Source organism: Rhincodon typus, chromosome 19 (genome assembly GCF_021869965.1).
Source record: "Rhincodon typus isolate 14 chromosome 19, sRhiTyp1.1, whole genome shotgun sequence".
Lineage (NCBI taxonomy): Eukaryota > Metazoa > Chordata > Chondrichthyes > Orectolobiformes > Rhincodontidae > Rhincodon > Rhincodon typus.
The window spans coordinates 45949611-45970996 of NC_063350.1; the positions used below are offsets into that span (position 1 = coordinate 45949611).

The 21386-nt window shown below is 40.9% G+C and overlaps 1 protein-coding gene across 1 annotated transcript in view; it reads right to left on the reverse strand.

Moving 5' to 3' along the window:
• The window catches only part of LOC109933340 (pleckstrin homology domain-containing family G member 4B-like), a 177200-nt gene extending 158186 nt beyond the window's left edge, over window positions 1–19014 (reverse strand). Inside the window, exon 1 of the mRNA XM_048608477.1 lies at window positions 18119–19014. Coding sequence (XP_048464434.1) covers window positions 18119–18121 — 3 coding nt within the window. The 5' untranslated portion in view covers window positions 18122–19014. The remainder of the gene's footprint in view (window positions 1–18118) is intronic.
• Between the last annotated feature and the right edge of the window lie 2372 nt (window positions 19015–21386).

Genomic DNA, 21386 nt, shown 5'->3' on the forward strand with positions numbered 1-21386 from the left:
CCTAGTGAACACAAATGCCATTTCAAAATGCTACCATGACTTCATAAATAATTATTTCAGTCATTTGTTTTTTATTGAGGGGAAGGGAGGTAACCAAATTAGTTCCCAACACCTAAGTCTCAGAATGAGGTCATGGACTCAGAGCAGGAGCTGAATGCAGGACAAGGAAGTTCAATCCTTCAAACAAACACTAACTCAAGGGCTAGCGTGTAATGTACATAAACTCACTCAGTTCTTTGCACAAAGTGTGATACCATTGAGAAAAATCCATAACCTAGTTGCTACGATGTTAGTCATTACATCCTTATCTGCGATTAGCAGCCATTCCTCAAACAAATAACTATCTTCAGGTTACTGCCCCCAGCTCACAGGAAAATGTTTCCTGCCCTGTTTCCTCATTTTTTTACCCATACTGTTAATCATTTTCCTGAATGTTATTTCTGTACACCTTTGCAACTGAAACAGCAAAACTGACAATAACCTGATGAATATTACAAAAACACAATGAAGGAATCTTCCATTTTTAGTTGTAGCAGGAAACTAACAATAGCTTTTGTGCGGTAGACACTAAAGAATCCAAAGGTGTGTTACAGAAGTGCTTTCAAACAAAACTTTACACGGAGCCACATAAGTAGACAATAGGACGGATGATCAAAAACTTGGCCCATGAATAGATTTAGAAGCAGTGTCTTAAATGAGGAAAGAGAAGTGAAGATGTGAAAAGATTTAAGTGGAAAAGGGATCTCAGAGCTTACGGCATAGATAGATGATGGTATGGCCTCCAGGAGTGGAGCAATGAATAGCAAAAACATGCAGTAGGCCTGAATTGGAGGAACACAGAAAATCTGAGGAGCACAGAAAATCTGAGCATTGTGGGGCTGGTGGAGATTAGACAGATCGAGAGAAGAAGGCCAAGAAAGGATTTGAAAACAAAGATCAGAATTTGACAATCAAGGCATTTGGGACTGGGAACTAATATGTCAGAAAGCATTGGGCTGGTAAGTGAGGGGCTCTTGGTGCATGCTAGGATAGGGGCCGCAGAGTTTGAATGTGCTCAATTGTTGCAGATTGGCCACCTGTTATAAATTTCTACACAACGGATTATTGATTTATTAGATAATGTTATCCAACCCCAAGGATATCTAGTTGCTGGCCTATTGTCATAGGCATCTGGATTGCTGTTGATGGGCTTAGTACATAGATGCAGCATAATCTTTCCAACCTTTCTTTCGTTAATCCTCCTTACCTTCCACTAAAAAGGTCAGCGAGGATCTGAACATCCTGAATGCAGAACTGTTTAGTCCCAGGGTTAGTCTACCTACATTTTGATATTTCATCTTCTCTATCAAATGCTTTTTTCCCATCCCTTCCCTCCACATCTTCTCAATAATATTCTCACCAATTTAAGAAGGCCTGTTCCTTATTGCCTTTTAAACCTTTTCCAATATCTTCTTTGAACCAGAATGGGATAGCATTCCTCTGAGTATTGGCAGGATTTTCACTGCTGACTTCTACATCATGCATCAGGATTAAATGGGGGTTAGAAACTGCATAGAGCTCCCCTGGTGCGCGCAGGCTGGGAGGAAGGGGGTCTGAATAATTGGGTGAGAAGGCAGGAAGTGGACAGTATATTTCTTCCCAAATTCCCCTGATTAAAGCAGAGTTGTTGAAGGTTATGGTCACCTTTCCTCACTCCCATCTCCAGGAAAAAATACTTTATCTAAATGCTGATATGTCCCCAGCACCAGATAATCAATATCTTATTATCTTAAAAGAAGTGGCAATGAAGATCATATATGCATTGATGGTAATCTTCCAAATTTCCTTAGATACTAATGTACAAACAAGGAACAGCAGCAAGCGATTCAGCCTGCTCCAACATTCAGTAAGATCATGGCTCATCAGATTTTAACCTCAACTCTATATTTCTGCATTCTTCCAACAACCTTTCAATCCACTAATCAATAATCAATCTACCTCTGCCTTCAGTTTAATGTTTCTGTATTCACTGCCTTTCGAGGAAGGGAATTCCAAAGATTCACAATCCTTCAAGAGAATGTTTTCCTCATCTCTGTTTTAAATATTCAGCCTCTCATTTTTAAACTATGATCCATAGTTCTAGATTTTCCAACAAGTGGACACATCCTTTCCACATCCACTGGTCAAACCCAGATCAGACCTTATATGTTTCCTTAGAATCCCTCCAACGCAGAAACAGGCCATTCGGCTCAACAAGTCCATACTGACCCTCTGAAGAGTATCCCACCCAGACCCTTACCTGATCCCTGCATTTCCCATGGCTAATGCACCTAATCTACACATCCCTGAACACTATGGGCAATTTAGCATGGCCAATCCACCTAATGTGCACATCTTTGGACTGTGGGAGGACACCCATGCAGACAGAGGAAGAATGTGCAAACTCCACACAGATGTTCACCGGAGTGTGGAATTGAACCCGGGTTCCTGGCACTGTGAGGCAGCAGTGCTAACCACTGAGCCACCGTGCTGTCCCCGTTTCAATTAAGTCACCTCTGACTCTTCTAAATCCCAGAGGATACAGGCCTAGCCTGTGTAGCCTTTCCTCATCAGGCAATGTGCTCATTCTAATCCATCAACATCAATGACCAGTTCTGTACATAGCCCTCCAGAGTGGTCTCACCAATGCCTTGTTTAACAGAAGCATATCCTCCCATAACACATACTCATGCTTTTAGTTCCCCTTGGGAAAAAACACAACATTATTTCAGTTTCCCGATTACTTGCTGCACATGCCCCCTAACTTTCTGTGATTCAAGCCTGAGGATACCCAGATCTCTCTGTCAGATTGAAAAATACCCACCTATTCCTATTTTCTGCTTCCTGTTAGCTAAGCAATCTTCCATCTATGTAACTATGTTACCCCCAACACCATGAGCTTTAATTCTCCATAATAACGTTTGATGTGGCATCTTATCAAATGCCTTCTAGAACCTGAATATAATACAGCCACTGGTTTCCTTTATCTACAATGCAAGTAACTTCTTCAAAAAACTCCAATAAATTAGCTGAACATGACTTCTCTTTGACAAAACCACATTGGCTCTGCCTGTAGCCAAGTACCCTGTTATAATGTCTTTAATAATAGCTTCTAATATTTTCCCTTTGACAGATGTTAAGCTAACTGGCCTGTAGTTTTCTGCTTTTGATCATGGTTTAATCCGATTGTAATTCCTGGAAATAGTCACCTTGGGGTTGCCTATGGTTTTCTGGCCAATGGATGAGGCCATCGATGTGGCCATTAAATTATTCCCACCCTCTGTAGGAAAAAAAATCATCTAATAGTTATTTTCTCCGATTTAGCCAATTAATGGACAATGCTTTCAAGTGGGGTCTCAAAGATGGAGGTCCACCAGCTGGTAAGCAGCAGCAGACTGGCATGGCATTGAAGGTAAGTGAGAGAGAGAGGTTTGCCCAAATAGAGGAGATCTTTCCAAACTTTTTACATTTAAATTAAAAGAAAACCCATAGATGTATTCTTTATGGGTTTCCAGATGGCATTTGATAAGGTGCCACATCAAAGGCTATTGTGAAAAAATAAAAGCCCATGATGTTGAGCTAACATTTTAGCACAGATAGAAGATTGACTGGCTGGCTTCAAACAGAAAAGATACACTAGTGGGTCTTTTCCTAATTGACAGGATGAGATGAGAGGAGTATCATTGGGGTCTGTTCTGAGGGCTCAACTTTACAATTTACATCAATGAGTTAGATGAGAGGATTTTAGGTATTCTGGAGTGATTCATGAAACATCAGTGTACAGCTCCAGCACATAATCAAGAAGGCTGTTGGGATGCGCCCAACATTACAAGAATAATTGAAATAAAAGTAAGGATGTTATACTTCAGTTATATATGGCATTGGTGAGACCACATCTTGAAAGTTGTTTGTAGTTTTGGTCTCCTTATTTATTGAAGGATATATATACATCGGAAGCAGTTTGGAGGAGGTTTACTGCATTAATACCCGTAATGACAGGGTTGTCTTATAAGGACAGCTTGGACAGGCTGAGATTGATTCCACTAGAATTTAGAAGAGTAAGGCTTGTCTTGATTGAATTGTATTAGATACTAAATGTTTTCAACAAGATGGAGGTAGAACAGATGTTCCTTCTTATGGGTCTGTCCAGAACTAGGGGGCATTATTTTAAAATTATTTTAAAATATAAGATCATAAGATCCAGGAGCAGAATTAGACCATTCAACTCATTGAGTCTGCTCCACCATTCAATCATGGCTGATGTTTCTGAACCCCATTCTCTTGCCTTGTCCCTATAACCTTTGATCCCCTTACTGATCAAGAACCTATCTATCTCTGAGAGATGAACAGCATTTTCTTTCTTTTGGGGGGTTGATCGATTTTGGAACACTGTGCCTCTAATGATGTTGGAAGCAGGGTTTTGAATACTTTTAAAACTGAGGGGGGATAGGTTCTTGTTGGGCAGGGACAATCATTGGTTATCTGGAGATGGAAATGTAGAATTTGAAACACAAATAGATCTGGCCTTACTAGATGGTGAAGCAGGCTCAAGGGGCTGAATGGTCGACTTCCATTTTGACTTTCTATGTTTGTAACGCAAATATGTGCTGCAAACAAAATCCCAACACTAGCACAGCAGCAAGTGTCATTGACGAAAACAAAGTTTGAGCGCAAACAAGTTAGTTTTGGGAAACCAAATCTCTGATGCTTCTTACCTAAATTAGTGCATACAATTGTATGGCATTTCTTGGTTGCTATTCTAAAGTGGGTGTTATTCTCTTCAAAAACAAATGATTTAATCCTCCTTTCAAAACAGTAGACTTGGTCAATTAGCCCCTTCCAATCAATTCAAAACCAATACATTGTATGTAGGAACTTCATCGTAATTTTAGACTCAAGGGTGACTTTATGGTGATTATATTTCAAACCTGATTAAGTACAGCTCTGTTAAGTGGCTAATCAATCCATGATTCCTGTGTCTTCTAATGAGATATTTTCCAGGATTGCCCTGAGCTCTTAGAAACATGGATAGGCGATTTAATTGGACAGGAGTCAAAACTTCCCGACAACAGATTTAAGGTTTGCAATCAGGTTCCCAGGAGCTTTCAGGCAGGTTGACTCTCCTGACCTTCTTGGGAACCACTTTTGTGTTCTTGAGGATGCCATGAATACCCATTGCACCTTGACCCAGGGGATGTATATTCAAGGTTACAATCTTGTTGGGCAAGAAAAGGAAACATATATTCACAAATCTGAAGGGTGGACATCTTCCTCCAAGTCCCAGTAAGTACAAATGTCTTTAGTGACTTGGGTCCTTCAGAAGGAAGGCATTTCTTTCTGCAAACTGTGGTGCAAGTCAGAGTACAAAGCGTTGAATATACAATGGTCCATACACTGACAGAGCACAGCGGATCTTTCATTCTCGAGTGGTACTGGAACCACATTCTCCTGATGTATTCACAGCTGCTGACCTCCACAAGCCACCTCCATCCAGGCTGCTTTTGTCACTCCTGCTATCATCCAAAGGAAATACAAACGTCCCTTCTCTCCTGGACCGCCATCAGGAAAATCCCCTCAGGAGGCATTGCTGAAATGTGGTGCCACTTTTTGCCTGGACTCTGACATATTCAGAGGTGGGTGGGGTGAATAGCAAATATTGAGTGATATTCTCAGTTTGCAGTGATGCTGTTTGGGTGTGTGGTAAATACAGTGCCCAGCTATTGAATCTCGGTGGGCTTCAGAACCTGATTCCCATCAAATTTGGCATTTTCCCTGTGTGTAAGTAGGTCATGAGCTCAGGGGAAAGTAATCACATGAAAAAAACCCAACCTGTCCCCCAGCAGAAGTTGCCACCACTTTAACACTTAGACCCTGATACTGACTAGGACAAAGAGGGTCCCCACAACATCAAAAATTGCCAGAAGACATCTGGACTTGCAGGTGCAATCCCCGGCAGAGCTTCTCTCATCTCTGTGGGGATGGATTTGGGATTGGGCACACATATGCAGTTCCCAGGGGCAGCCCACTATTGACATGACCAGCCATCTCCACAGGAATGGGATCTTGGAGTCCCTGGTGGCTGGACGCCAGAGAGTGTGGAGACTGGACCATGTAAGAACATGTCTGTTCTCAGTGTACTTCTTTTGGATCATGAGGCACCCATCTCAGGATGAGGAACTCCTGCAGATATTGTCCTAAGATACCTATCCTTTGAGGGTGGGGTCAGGGATCCTTTGGTGGGAGGGTCAGGTGTCTTTTGGCACAGTTAACTCTGGAGAAGATGGCAGTAAATGATGCATAAACCACTTGGAAATACCCAGACCTGTCAGCAAAGGTCAAGAAGTCTCAAAATGCAGGCGTTACCTTTGACGAGAAATGGAACTGCACTAGCAACATGAATATTGTGGCTACAACAGTAAGTCAGAGTATAAGATTTCTGTGACAAGTAACTCACCACCTGACACCTCAAGACTTACCCACCATCTGCAAGGTACAAACTGGGAAAGTGCTGGAATACTGTACATTTGCTTGGCTAAGCATAGCTGATAACATTTATGAAGCTTGACATCATCCAGGATAAAGCAGTCCACTTAACGGGCATCACAACCAAATCCTTCAACATTCACTCCTTCTACCACTGATGTACAGTGGAAGCAGTGTGATCCTCTCCAACATGCACTGCAACAACTCACCAAGCCTGCTTTGACAGCATCTCCTAAGCCTGCCAACCTAGAATGGACAAAGGCAGCAGATGCATGGGAACACTACTGCCTTCAACCCAGGAACAAATACTCAGGCCATTTCTAGTATAAAGAAGAAAATTCCACCTCTATTCTTTGCTTAGAAACATAGAATATGAGAGCAGTAGTAGGCTATTCAGCCCTTTGACCCTGCTCCAGCGTTCAATATGATCATGGCTCAACACCTTATTCCCACTTTCTCTCCATATCCTTTTGAACCCTTTAGTCCCAAGAACTATATCTACATCTTTCTTTGAAGTCTTTAATGTTTTGGCCTCAACAGTTTACTGTGGCTGAGAATTCCATGGGCTCATCGCAGACTGGGTGAAGAAATTTCTTCTCACCTCTGTCATAAAAAACCTATCCCTTATCCTTAGAGAGTGATCCTTGGTTCTGGACATTCTGATCATTGAGAACATCCTTCCTGCATCTACCATACCCAATCAGTTAGAATTTTATATCTTTCTATATAGCCCTCTCTATTCCATGAACAGGGTCCTAACTGATTCAGTCTCTCCCTATATGTCAGTCATAGAACATAGAACTGTATAGCACAGGAATGAGCCCTTTGGAACACGATGTTGTGCTGAACATGACACCAAATTAAACTAATCTCTTCTGCCTGCCTTTGGTCCGTATCCCCCCATTTCCTTGCATATTCATGTGCTTATCTAAAGGTCCCTTAAGCGCCCCTATCATATCTGCCTCCACCACCGCCCCTGGCAGTGCGTTCCAGACTCCTATCACTCTCTGTGTAAAAAACTTGCCCCTCACATCTCCTTTGAACTGTCCCCATCTCACCTTAAATGCATGCCCCCTAGTTTTAGACATTTCAACTCTGGGAAAAAGATTCTGACCATCAACCCTATCTATGCATCTCATAATTTTATAGACTTCTATCAAGTCTCCCCTCAGCCTTCACCACTCAAGAGAAAACAACCCAAGCTTTTCTAGCCTCTCCTTATAGCTCATACCCTCTAATCCAGGCAGCATCCTCTTCTGCACCCTCTCCAAAGCCTCCACATCCTTCCTGCAATGTGGCAACCAGTATTGAATGCAATACTCTAGCTGTGGTCTAACCAAAGTCTTACAAAGCTGCAACATGACATCCTGACTCTTGTACTCAATACCTTGACCAATACAAACAAGCATGCTTTATACCTTCTTTACCACCCTATTTACTTCAGTGGCCACTTTCAGGGAGCTATAGACTTGAACACCAAGATTCCTCTGTACATCAATGCTGTTGAGGGTCCTGGAATCAATTGTATACTTTTTCTTAACATTTGACCTCCCAAAGAGCAGCACCTCACACTTACCCAGATTAAACTCCATCTGCCATTTCTTCTCCCATATCTGCAACTGATTTATATCCTGCTGTATCCTTTGACAACCTTCTACACAATCCACAACTCCAATTATCTTTGAATCGTCTGCAAACTTACTAACTCACCTATCTATACTGTCATCCATGTCATTTATATATATCACAAATAGCAGAGGTCCCAGTACAGATCCCTGTGAAACACCACTCGTCATAGACCTCCAGCCAGAAAAACACTCTTCTACCGCGACCCTCTGCCTTCTATGGGCAAGCCAATTCTGAATCCACATGGCCAAATCACAGTGGGTCCCACGCACCTTAAACTTCTGGATGAGCCTACCATGAGGGACCTTGTCAAAAGCCTTACTAAAATCCATATAGACAAGATGCACTGCTTTATCCTCATTGATCACCCTTGTCACCTCCTCGAAAAATTCTGCACAAAGCCATGCTGACTGTCCCAAATTAGGTCATGCTTTTCCAAATGCGCATAAATCCTATCCTTAAGAATTCTCTCCAACAGCTTCCCAACCACCGATGCGAGACTCATGTCTATAGTTTCCTGGATTATCCCTATTTCCCTTCTTGAACAAAGGAACAACATTAGCTACTCGCTAGTCCTCCAAGAACTCTCCACTGGCTAGCGAGGATTCAAAGATCTTTGTCGAGGCCCTAGCAAGCTCTTCTCTTGCCTCTCTCAATAACCTGGGGTAGATACCATCAGGTCTTGGGGACTTATCCACATTAATGCTCTTCAAGAGACCCAACACCATCTTTCTTTATCTCAAAATGCCCTAGCATATTAGCATGTTCCTCACAAATCTCACTATCCTCCATATCCTTCTCCTGGGTAAATACCAAAGCACAGTACGCATTTAGAATCTTGCCTACATCCTCTGCCTCAAGGTACATCCTTATCCTTGAGTGGTCCTACCTTTGCCCTAATTATCCTCTTGTTTTAAAATATGTATAGAATGCCTTGGGATTCTCTTCAACCCAACTTGCCAAAGTCATTTCATGATCCCTTCTTTCTCATAATTTCCTCCTTGAGTTCTTTCCTGTTTTCTTTATATTCCTCATGAGCCCTGTCTGATTTTAACTTCCTAAACCTTATATGTGTTTCTTTAAACCTTTTGACTAAATTCACAACCTCCCTCATTATCTAAGGGTCCCTTACCTTGCCATCCTTGTCCTTCTTCTTAGTGGAACATGCCAGTGCTGAACTCTCATTAGTAGGTCTTTAGACAATTCCCACATGTCAAATGTCAAATTGCCTGATAATAGCTCCTCCCAATTAACACTCCCTAGTTCCTGCCTAATATTGATGTAATTTGCTGTCCCCCAATTTAGTAGCTTCCCGCAAGGTCCTGACTTATCCTTATTCATAGATATTTTAAAACTTAAGGAGTTGCTATTCCAGGAATCAGTCTGGTAAACATTCATTGCACCCCCTCCATAACCAGAACATCCTTCCTCAATAAGGAGACTAATATTGCACACAATACTCCAGGTGTGATTTTACAAATGCCTTGTGCAGTTGCAACAAAACATTTCTATTCCTGTACTGAAATCCTCTCGCTATGATGGCCAACATACTATTTGCCTTTTTAACCATCTGCTGCACTGGAGTACAAGGATACCCAGGTCTCATTGCACCACACTCTTCCCCAATTTATTGTTATTCAGATAATAATTTGCCTGCCTGTTTATTCTCTACCAAAGTGGAGAACCTCATATTTATCCACATTACATTGCATCTGCCATGTATTTGTCCACTTACTTAAATTGCACTGAAGCTTCTCTGCATCTTCCTCACAGCATACACTTCAACCCAACTTTGTGTCATCTGCAGACTTTGAGATATGACATGTGATTTCCGCATCTAAATCGTTAATATATCCTGTAATAACTGGGATCCAAGCACTGATCGCTGCTATACTCCAGTAGACACTGTCCGCTACTCAGATAAAGACCCATTTATTCCTACTCTTTGTTTTCTGACCCCAATAACAGCTATTCAAAAGACAGTGCCCTCAGGGTTTAATTCATTTTTAACACATGAACACATCTAAGAGAAATGGCTGAAGACATTTAGTTATTGTAGGGTGGGAGAAGCCCAGACTGTTTGTATTTACCACGTCAGTAATAAACTGAGTCTTCGTTTAACACCATGTTGTAGAATCTTCATCCATGTTTTTAAATCCGTCCGTTGCTTTGTTCCTCCCTGTCTCAGTAACCTCCTCCAAGCCTACAGCTCTCCAGGTTATCTGCACTCCTCAAATTTTGGCCTCTTGTGCATCCCTGATTGTAATTGCCTTGACATTGGTGGTTGTTTCTTTGGTTGCCTGAACACTAAGATCTGCAATTATTTCCATAAACCTCAATGTCATGCCACCTTGCTTTGTTCCCTTAAAATGATCCTTAAATCCTAACTCTTTGAGTTTTTAGTTATTGGCCCTCATCTCTCTTTTGTTTGGCTCAATGTCAAACTCATTTGATAACCATCCCACAAAGGGTCATTTTACTATTTTAAATGTGCTATAATAAATATTCTAAAGTTATTGCTGTCGTATTTGAAATATTTTATTTCAAGGCAGCATTCTAATTGGTGGAGACTCCAGTGTTATAAATTATTCAAGTCTCAAGTTTAGAATCAGTCAAATGTTTTGCATGCTTTAACTGTTCCTGAATTTATAAATAAAGTTGGATGATTAGCTATCTCATCCTGAGAAACCCTGCATTTGTGTAAATATTACAACTGATTTAAAGTGGGAGTCTGGTTCATGATTGCACTTAATCTAATAGCAGTCCCATAATCTGGATTATTGTAAGTGCCCACAACTGTGCTGACAATGTGAATAAGAAGCAGAATAACTCAACAATTTAGATTATTAGCAACACAATTGGTGGCAGCATCACTTCAACACAAAGGGACTTATTGAACAAAGGACCTGAAGAAGCAACAGTTTGCAGGTACAAAGAGAGTTAGAACTGACTTGGCAAGCAACAAGACACAGCCAACACTGTTTGCAAAGAAAATTGCCCAAAATGAGAAAGGGTATGAGTTTTGCAGGCCAGAGAGGAGTGCAAGCAGTGTTGAGCAATTCAACATTGCAAACTGGCACTGACTGTCTAAAGAAGCCATGATGTGGAAGGGCTGGTGTTGGACTGGAGCAGACAAAGTAAAAAATCATACAACACCAGGTTATAGTCCAACAGGTTTATTTGAAGACACAACTCGAACACTCCAAAAGTTTGTGTCTTCAAATAAAACTGTTGGACTATAACCCGGTGTCGGGTGATTTTTGACCTTGTCTAAAGAAGCAGAATCCTTGATCACCTAGCCTAACAGTATTGTGATTGTACCAATACCACTTGGACACCAACGATTCAAGCAAGCCCATCATTACCTTCTCAAAGAAAACCAGAAATGGACAATAAAGCCTCTACAACAGGGAGATTAGTGCTACAACAAATGTGTGAATGTCACTGTTCTAGCAAACAATTTACAATTTTCCAATTACTTGTCATCTTAATTCTCTGCTCTATTTCTGTGTTTCAACTCCTGCATTGTTCTAATGAAACCCAATTGAAGCTCAAGGAACCCCACCTCATGCTTCAAGAGGGCATTTTTCAAATCTCTGGACCCAGCACTGAGATCAATCATTTCAAATCATAGCCACTTTTTACACTTTTGTCAAAAGCTGCTCCTGCCAGTGATTCTCCTATGTGCATTTGCAGCTTCGTTTGACCCATCTTTTTCTTTACCATTACCAACCTTTTTTTGCCTTAACTGCACTATCATTTATTTGTAATTTATACTTTTGTACCATCCACTCTCACAATCCTATACTTTTATTCTTTATTGCCTTCTCCACTTTCCTTGCTACCGCATGAATTGAAATATTTTAACATCTATCATTTTCCGGTTCTGATGTTTAGCCATTAACTGGAAACACTAACTTTACTCCACACATGCTGTCAGACCTGCTGTGTATTTCCTGCATTTTCTGTCTTTATTTCAGATTTCCAGTATCCACTGTAATTTGCTTTTTATGTGGGTAATAAATGCTGACAGAGCCTGAAATATCCGTACTGCAAGAACGAATAAAATAATGTAAGAATTAATTCAATAAACAAGCAAAAGACAGACTAAAAGAGACATTATGGATATAATTGCTTGGCAGCTCAAAACATACAATTGCCAAAAAGATGCACAAAGTCAAAACTTTTCGTCTTGTACTCATCAGGACTGGGGTGTAAGATACCAAAATTTGAAATGGAACCTCAATTCATACAGCAGGAGAAGAGGGTACTGACTGATTGGACAATGGCTGGCATGGAGATGCAGCTAGAACTGTTAACTGTTAATCTTAGTTAGTTGATTAACCTCAGAGCGGACAGGTAGGGGAATGTAGCAGCAATTGGTTCTCGCCATAACGCTCTCTTCGATGAAAAGGTGCAATGCATACACAAATACTTTTTTGCCTTCACATAGAACAGGGTCCTGCAAGTGTGAATATACATAACGTCTAGCACACACACATGAAATGCACTGCAAGCCTGTCTAATAATCTTATATTGTTTTTTGGTGTATTTCTTAGAACTCACAGAACTTATGACTGTAACAATTCATTCAACAGCATTCAGTTTTAATGACACCACAAATAGCTGGTGTTGCCATGGGATTCCCTCTAGCTAACAATTTTGTTTGTTACCATGAGAAGCATATCTTCAAAGTAGCGACCACTAACCTCCTACCTCTTGCCTACTTCTAATATGTAGATAATACATTTGCAATAATTCAACTGGCAGCTGTATCAAACAAATTCTGTCCACACCATAATAAATTACATCCCGTGCTCAAATTTATTATTGAAATTAAATATAAAAATGCTCTCTTTCCTCAAAATGATAGTTATGAAATCTGTCAGCAGGTTCTCTACTCTAGTCTACCACAAGCTACTTTCACTGATTACATTGAGATTCCTACAGCTCCATGCAGCATAAGAACACCATTTTTCATAATCTCATGAACATGAGAATATGAATATCTATCTGCTCACCACGTAAGCTTGATGATGAGATAGGATACAGTAAATCTATCCTATGCGATTACAGCTACCTTGATCCATTCATCGCTCTATGTAGATCACAGAAACTCATGTAAAGCCCTATGATTACACTCTTGGCCCTGAAATCTGTCCAGTCTAACTTAGGTTGCCATGGAAAGGGCAAGTGTCTCAAAAATTGGTGAAGCTACACATCTCATGTTGCTATTTTGCAGCAAACACGTGAGTAGCTTTCCCCACTAACAGGAAGCTGCCATCAAGCCAAAAAGACATTGTCCCTACCACACAAATAAGTAATGTGGTATATGTGTTTTAAAGTGATGCTAGGTACATAGGCCATATGTTTCAAGTATTGGCAGGCCATAACAAATAACATATCTTTCTAACTGTACATAGTGAGCAGTGTTCCAACCAACCAATCCTTGCAAGTCTCAAAACAGTGTCTAGTACTTAATGTGATTCTGCTATTGGACAGCATTTACTGAATGATCCAGGCTGCACTAAGCCTTACACCAGGACCCAATTGAAGATTATTATTTGCAAGGCATGCAGAGCATTTCATGTTTGTGCTCAAAGTTATACATATTCAAAACCACCATCCTATTCTCTGTTGGTGAAAGGAGTTAATGTGCATATATTGCACCTTTTCCATCAAGAAAGGGTTCTGTAGAATACTAATCCCTACTATTACATTTGACATGGCAGTGCCCTGACCAATCAGGGAAGATCTGACAGATTTGAGGTTAATCTGCTGATGAAGATTGACAGTTAACAGTTCCTGCTGCATTTCCATGCCAACCATAATCGAAACAAACACCACCTTCTTCTTGTGCTGTTTAAGTTGATGTTACTTTTCTAAGTTTGGTTTCTTGCATCACAATCTTGATGAGTGCAAGAGGAAAAGTTTCAATTTTGTGTTTGTTTTTAGCAATATTTCAGAAACAAAGTGGAGGAAAGTGTGACTTTTTTTATTGACAGAACAAGATTGTTTGTAGCAGATCCAGTAAAATAGGCCCATTGTTTAGTACTTAGTGAATTTATTAGACCTTGAATGTTACTGACAAGGGAGACATGCTTCTGAAGGCTTTTATCTTGCGCTCATCAGGACAAAAGCAAGAAAGCCAAATTTCAAACAATCATCACAATTTAGAGCGCAGGAGAAATAGCTGCCAATTTTATTGACTAACTTGGAGATTTATTAGCATTATCAATGCCTGCAGTATATTAGGAGCCCAAGTATACTGGTTGGTTTTTTACAAATTATTTTAACCTTTTGTTAAGCACCACAATCATTCAAGAAAGCTCCCACTACATCAGTGACTGAACTTAAAAAAAACTATAAATGCCAATCTCAAAGCTGTACCTTGGTCCAGGACTAAAAGGCCCCTTCCACCAAAGTTGCAGGAAAATGGTTATGGGATTACAGTTATGAGGATGAATGAAGAATGTGAGTTTCTTTTTAAAGCAGAGAAGGAAAAGAGGAAATTCAATAAAGGCATTTAGAAAGAATAAAGAAGGAGAAAACATTCCCCAATCAATAACCTGAAGACACATATGTAAGGTGCTTCAATAATTTAACGATACTTACTTTCTGGGGCAAATGGTCCAGAGACAAATTACCCTTTACAGGTGTCATGGCAACAAAAAAAGTCAGCACTTTCTGGTATACACTTATACAAAACTAAACACAAAAATTCAGACATTGCCATCTATGATTTCATGCTTTGCCATGGGGGATGCTGTGGAAGTCCCCATGGAGATGGAAATCTTTAGAAATCATTTGAATTGGCATAGACATTTATTTATATAATAGTCTCACTGTAAAAACCTTTGAGCAAGTTAAGCTTTGCTAATTGAAGTGTACTTCAGATCTTAACAGTAAATTTTGTTCATAATTGCAACTAAATAGACTCTCTGCTCCTGAAAAATGAATCTTATATGCATATTTTTTATTTGTGGAATCTCAAATATCTCTGTTATGAGAAAACAACCCCCTTAATTGATTGCTACCAGAAACACATCGCCTAGAGTACCGTCATCTAAATGGACTTAATACTTGTTTTCAGTGTCAGTGGTGGGTGAAACAGAAGTTCAGAAAAACTCAATCCCAAAATCTTTACCATCACAAAGACTATTTTTATCACTGTAATATCACCCACTTCCAGGCGATTTGCCACTGAACACAAAAAGCCAAGCAATGACTAACAAGAGAGTTGTGTGGTAACCAATATGTCATGACGTTTAATGATAGTTTCAGCATTGAATTTCCCATCGTCAGTATGCTGGGAGTTGCCATTGGCCAGAAGTTTAAGCAGACCAACTACATGAATAACAGATCAGATCAGAGGCTGGAAATTCTGGTCTGCGTATCCCACCTAATGACTGCCCGAAACCAGTCCATTATCTACGAGAGAAAGTTGAGGGAATACGATGAAATACTCTTGGCTTGCCTAGATGAGTGTGACTGCAACAGAAGAAGCTCCACATCATTTAAGAGAGAACATCCTGCTTGAATTGTACCCGATTCACCACCTTTAGCACCCCTGTTCTCCACCACTAGCAGTGACAGCATGACTCAAAGCAACATCTCGCCAAGGTCTTTCGACAGCACTTTCCAAACCAACTGGAAGGTCAAGGACAGCAGTTGCAATGGATACACCATCACATGCAAGTTTCACTCCAAGTCACACACGTAGAAACACAGGAATTAAAAACTGAACTAGGCCTTTTGATCAAAAGAACCGAATCTGCCATCACCACAGTCACCGCTGATCCTTTATCTTGAAAACATACTCCTGTTCTCTCCCAATATGCTTGACAGCTTTAGCATGCAGAGCTTCATTTTTCCTTAAGTATATCCCGATATGGGACTCCACGGCCTTCTGTGGTGGAGAATTTTACAGGTTTGCCACCCATAATGTCATGCCAAAATGGCAGAGAGTGTGTCCTGACTTCTTGTTCTGCATCCCTAGCCAGGGGAAACATTGTCCCTGCACCCAGTCTGTCCAGACCTGTCAGAATGTCACATATTTCAATGGGATCTCTTTCCTTTGTTTCACACTCCAGTGAATACAGGCCCAGTCAACCTAATCTCTTCTCATACAACAAACCTGCCATCCCAGTAATCAGGGTTATGAACCTTCACTGCATTTTCTTTATGGAATGTACATGTTTCGTTTGATAAGGAGACCAAAACTGCATGCAATACTCACAGCATGGGTCTCACCAAAGTCTTGTGCAGCTCAAGTTAGAATTCTTTCATCCTTTACTCGAACCATCTTACAATGAAGGCCAACACACTACTTACCTTCCTGACTGCCTGCTGCACCTGCATGCTCGCTTTCACTGACTGGTGTACAAGGATCTCCTTGATCCTTTTGTTAATCAACATTTCAATCTATCACCGTTGTTTCCCTTGCAATTCTGGGAAGTTGTTATGTCTTCTTCTGTGTTTAATTAGTTGTTTAACTGCTCTGCCATTTCCTTGTTCTCTATTACCAATTATCTCATTTCAGACTGCTAAAGGTCTACATTTGTCATAACTCGACTTTTCCTTACATACTTTCTCAGCTCTTACAGTCCACTTTTTGTGTTCCTTGCAAGTTTACACTCGTACTCATATTTTTACCTCATACCCTCTTGGTCTTGTTTTTCAAAATTCTAAAGAGTTTGCTACTCCTTCTAGAAACTTTATAGGATTCTTCTTTGAATCTAATACTAAGTATCTTTATTATTATCTAAATTTAATACTATCGAAATTTATTTTTGCTTACTTTTTTGGTTCAGCTATCTTCCCTGCTGTGGTGTTTCACCCGAGTGAAATGCATAAATGCCATAATGTATACATTTTTCTTTAAATATTAACCACTGCCTATCTACTGTCATGCCTTTTAATGAAGTTAACCAGTCTTTCGTGGTCAACACATCCCCGTATATGTTTGTAGTTTCCTTTGTTAATATTTATGAACCTAGGTTTAGATTGGACTACTTCACTTTCTATCTCAAGGAGAAATTCGTTCATGTTTTGAACTTTTGTTTTTCCTTAAGGACCTCTCAAACAATATTAGTAACTAACTTGAATTAGAAATATATTGCCAATCTTTCACTGGTGCTGGGTCAAAGTCCTGTAGCTCCCTGCCAGGAGTGGGTATTTCTACAGAACAGGGACTGCAGCAGTCCATGAAAGCAGCTCCTCACCACCTTCTCAAGGGCAATGAGGGGTGGGCAACAAATGCTGGCCATGGAAGTGATGACCACATTCTTCCTAATGAATGGAAAACATCTATGTTCCAGACCAGACTACTCTAATACTTTCCCTTGCAAGCTTCCCACACCCAGGTTCCCACTAATCCTGCTAATTGTATCATATCCAGAAGACAAAATCCTATAAGCTATACCACTGAAAGTAACTTTCCCCCAGTCAGTGGCAATAACCAGCTTTGATTTGTGCCTGTGTCGCACATGTCCTCGATGCATTGGAGATTCTCAAAGATGAATTTGTTCTGGCAGGACATTCAAAATAATAAGACAGATATGAAACATAAATGAACTCTCTATTAATCATGAAATTTAATTATTTCCAATATTATTTATAAAATAGGTCTACTAGAAACAGTCATACGTATCACTTATGCCTGTTATTTCTACAATTAGCAAAGATAACATTTGAGTCTAGTTTCAGGAAGTAAAAACACAAATCGCAATATCTGCAATCAATCACAAGCTTAGTAAACAGTTTTCTTACACAAAATACCAATAAGATTCCTTTCTGTACTGTTCTAATATTGAATAATGTTCCAAAGAATGTTTCTCAATGGGTTAATATTTGAAATACTGCTCTCTTTTTTTTAAGTTTAGAAATTTCACTGAAGTACTCGATACTTTGACATGGTCACAATCCAGCTACAAACTTGTCAAGGCCAGCATTTTGAAAGTTGGGGGTTGGGGATAGAAAAAAGGTTTACCATCTTCCTCAGAGTGCAGCCGATATCCCATCGAATAACAGCATCGTTTCAGGATGTATGATCCGCCCCCACCGTCTGTATTCTGAAGAACATGCCTGTGCTAAGGGTCAACACTCCCCACTCATAACGATCAAAGTTCTGCATTCAACTGCAATCACTGTAAGGTCTCTCCAGAGCTGCAGACTCGGAGAATGCAGCATGACCCGATGGATTCAGAGCTCTGTTGAACTCAGAAAAGTGATTAGCAGTTGGAGAAGCAATTCATGAATGTGACTCCTTCAGTGGATAAGTAGTCTGATAAAAAAAAAGGGGAGGGAATGGAGGAGGTCTGGGAAAAGAAATCCTTCTTCAGAAATTCCCCAAAACTTCAAGTCTGTTTACCAGTTTTTTTTTAATTGCACTCTTCCACTAAAGACGTTGAAGTACCAGTCAGAGGTGGTCGTTCATAGTTCTTAAAAGGTTTCAAATGCGAATGGTTCCGCGAAAGCTCTCCCATTCAGTTAGTTTTCTTACTCCATTCACGCAAAAGCTCATTTTTTGTTACTTTATTGAGAGGAAACTTTCATCTTGCAACTCAAATTTGCACTTGTCATCGAACGAGAGCCTCTGCTGCTCTCAGAGAACTTTATAGTGCTCACAGAGCCTGAAAAAATGTGCTAAATTCTCTCCCCCACATTGTAAATAGGTTTACAGCTTGTCCAAACACAAAGCCCCTTTCACAGAACACGGCTGGCTCTAACTTTGTGCCCCACAGCTGTATAAAGCCCTAGTTAATTCTGGAATATCCAGCGCTAAGTTTAGAGCTGCCTGAAGCGGCAGGTCCGTCCGAAGCTATTGGAGCTCACTTTGCTAATGTACGGTCCAGGGCGCCTCTTTACACTCAGTAAGCACGTAACCCCTCCTCCAGCTCTTGTGCCAGGACTTTCCGACAAAGAACTGTCTCCCTGTTCGAAGATATATCTCGATACTGTGAAATGCACCCTCAAAAGAATTTGTTTTCAAGAATTTTAATTGCCTTTTGCTATCTACTCTTCTGTGTGTCATTAGTGTGAGGAATTGAACTAATCTGTACTACACTGTGACAATTCGAGGATGACACTGCAAACACACACCACACTGAATAGGTCAGTGTAGATTTACTGACGCTACAAAGTGTGGGTTACCTGTGGAAACCCACTTGTGATAGGGATTGGGAATTGTAATTATTACAACTACACTCCAACCAGGACTTTTGGTATGTAGTCTGAACATTATTCATACAGCATGTCAAAGAAAATTGACCCTTAAATGTTTTAATTATGGGATATACTAACACAAGGCCAGTTAACTCCAACATTGCAGAGGTAATGGTTGGAATTTAATGCCCTTTCCTGATAGTGTGTTTGATCAGGGAATATTTAATCAGCTGGGTAAATGGTAACCTCACCACCTTTCTACCTCTGCCCGCATTGTGGCCAGAAAGCCTCGTTGTTTGAGTTATAATTGATGCCATTAAATGGGCAATTAGTGCTGATTTAATAGCCTCACCCTACATTTACTGGTTCATCCAACAGCGGGTGAGGGTCTCACCATTAAGGAGGCCAAAAAGAGGTGACAGAGGGAGGAGAGGGGGCACCTCATTCTAAAGAACTGAAGGCCTGATCAAGGAACTAGGCAATGGGAAGCGAGGGACCTGAAGAAAGTCATCCCCTTACTCTTCGTTTTAATTGTTCATGGGATTTTGCCACCGCTGGCTTGGACCAGCACTCAAAAAGGTACATCAAAGAAACTGCAGAGTCCAGGATGGAAGAGCTTCGATACCATTACCACCTGAAGAAGAAGCTACCTGTCCTTGAAAAGGTGGTGGTGAGCTGCCTTCTTATACATGATACATACTGCTACTAATGAGCATCAGTGAAGAAGGGAGTAGATGTTTGTGGATGTGGGTTGCTTTTCCCGGATGGTGTCAAGCTTCTTGAGTGTTGTTGGAGCTGCATATTCTATCACACTCATAACTCTTGCTTTGAAAATGGTGGACAGGATTTGGGGAGTCAGGAGATTGGTTATTCACTTCAGGATCCCTATTTATCTGGCTAGCCCAGTTCAGTTTCTGGTCAGTTGTGAGCCAGAGGATGTTGATGGTGGGGACTCAGCAATGATGCTGCCATGGAATGACAAGAGACGATGGTTAGATTCATTTGTGTTGGTCATTTTCCAGCACTCTGGTGGCATGGATGTTATTTGCCACTTTTGAGGCTGAAAAAACTCCAAGGAGGCCGGTGTCCCAGCAAGTCACCCTTTCTTTACATATACACAGTATAGGGTCATAACCAGTCGCTGGAATGAAGAGACTCTCTGAATCTCCCGTTTATTTCTATCAGCCAGGGCTTTCTGATTAGCCCAACGATACCAACACCAATCACTGAGATCTACCTGGCCCTGGTTCCAATCACTACATTCCTCCCCACACTAAGTCCGGCGATGTAGGCCTGTTCTTTTTCTTGTAGCTTCTCCTGGGACATTTTTACCCCAGGTCCGGTTCCTCCGATTCTGACTCAGACACGGGCAGCATGTACCAAACCATAGCCAATCACTTGCGCCAAAGCATCTCGGGAGAGTTTCCTCCCCTTCTTCAAGTGATAATGGTATCAAAGCTCATCCATCCTGGACTCTGAAGTTTCTTTGATGTTAGAAGGAAGGGGAGAACCCACGGTTTCTGACAGTTTTTTTAGCCGTTCTGAGGGGCCAGGTATACTTTGCTCCTGCCCCTTTTCTGAGGTGACAGCTTTCAGGTGATCCACATGTTTGTTCAAAACCACCTCACCTATTCGAACTTTGTATGTCATGGGACCTGACCCCACATCAACCTCACCTTGTGCCTATGCAGGGTCATGTCCATGGTTTTGACACCAAACATCATCCCCTGAACTAAACTATCTCTCTCGCTTAGAGGAAGCATGTGGTTGGCATTGGTGTTCCTGGTGCCATTTCACCTTTCCCTGCAAGTCCAGGAATATCAGATTTAATCTGATATGGAGTCTTCTCCCCATCAGCAATTCTGCTGGAGCTATCCCTGGAGTTATGCAAGGGGTGGTCCTATAACCGAACAGGAAGAAGGACAGTTTGGTGTCGAGTGAAGCTGTAGAATGTTCCTTTAAGACTGACTTCAATGTTTGGAGTGCTGTCTGTGCCAGACCATTGGACAATGGATGGTATGGAGCTGTCCTTATATGCCGAATGCCATTGGACTTTAAGAAATATTTGAATTCCCTGCTAGTAAATGACATCC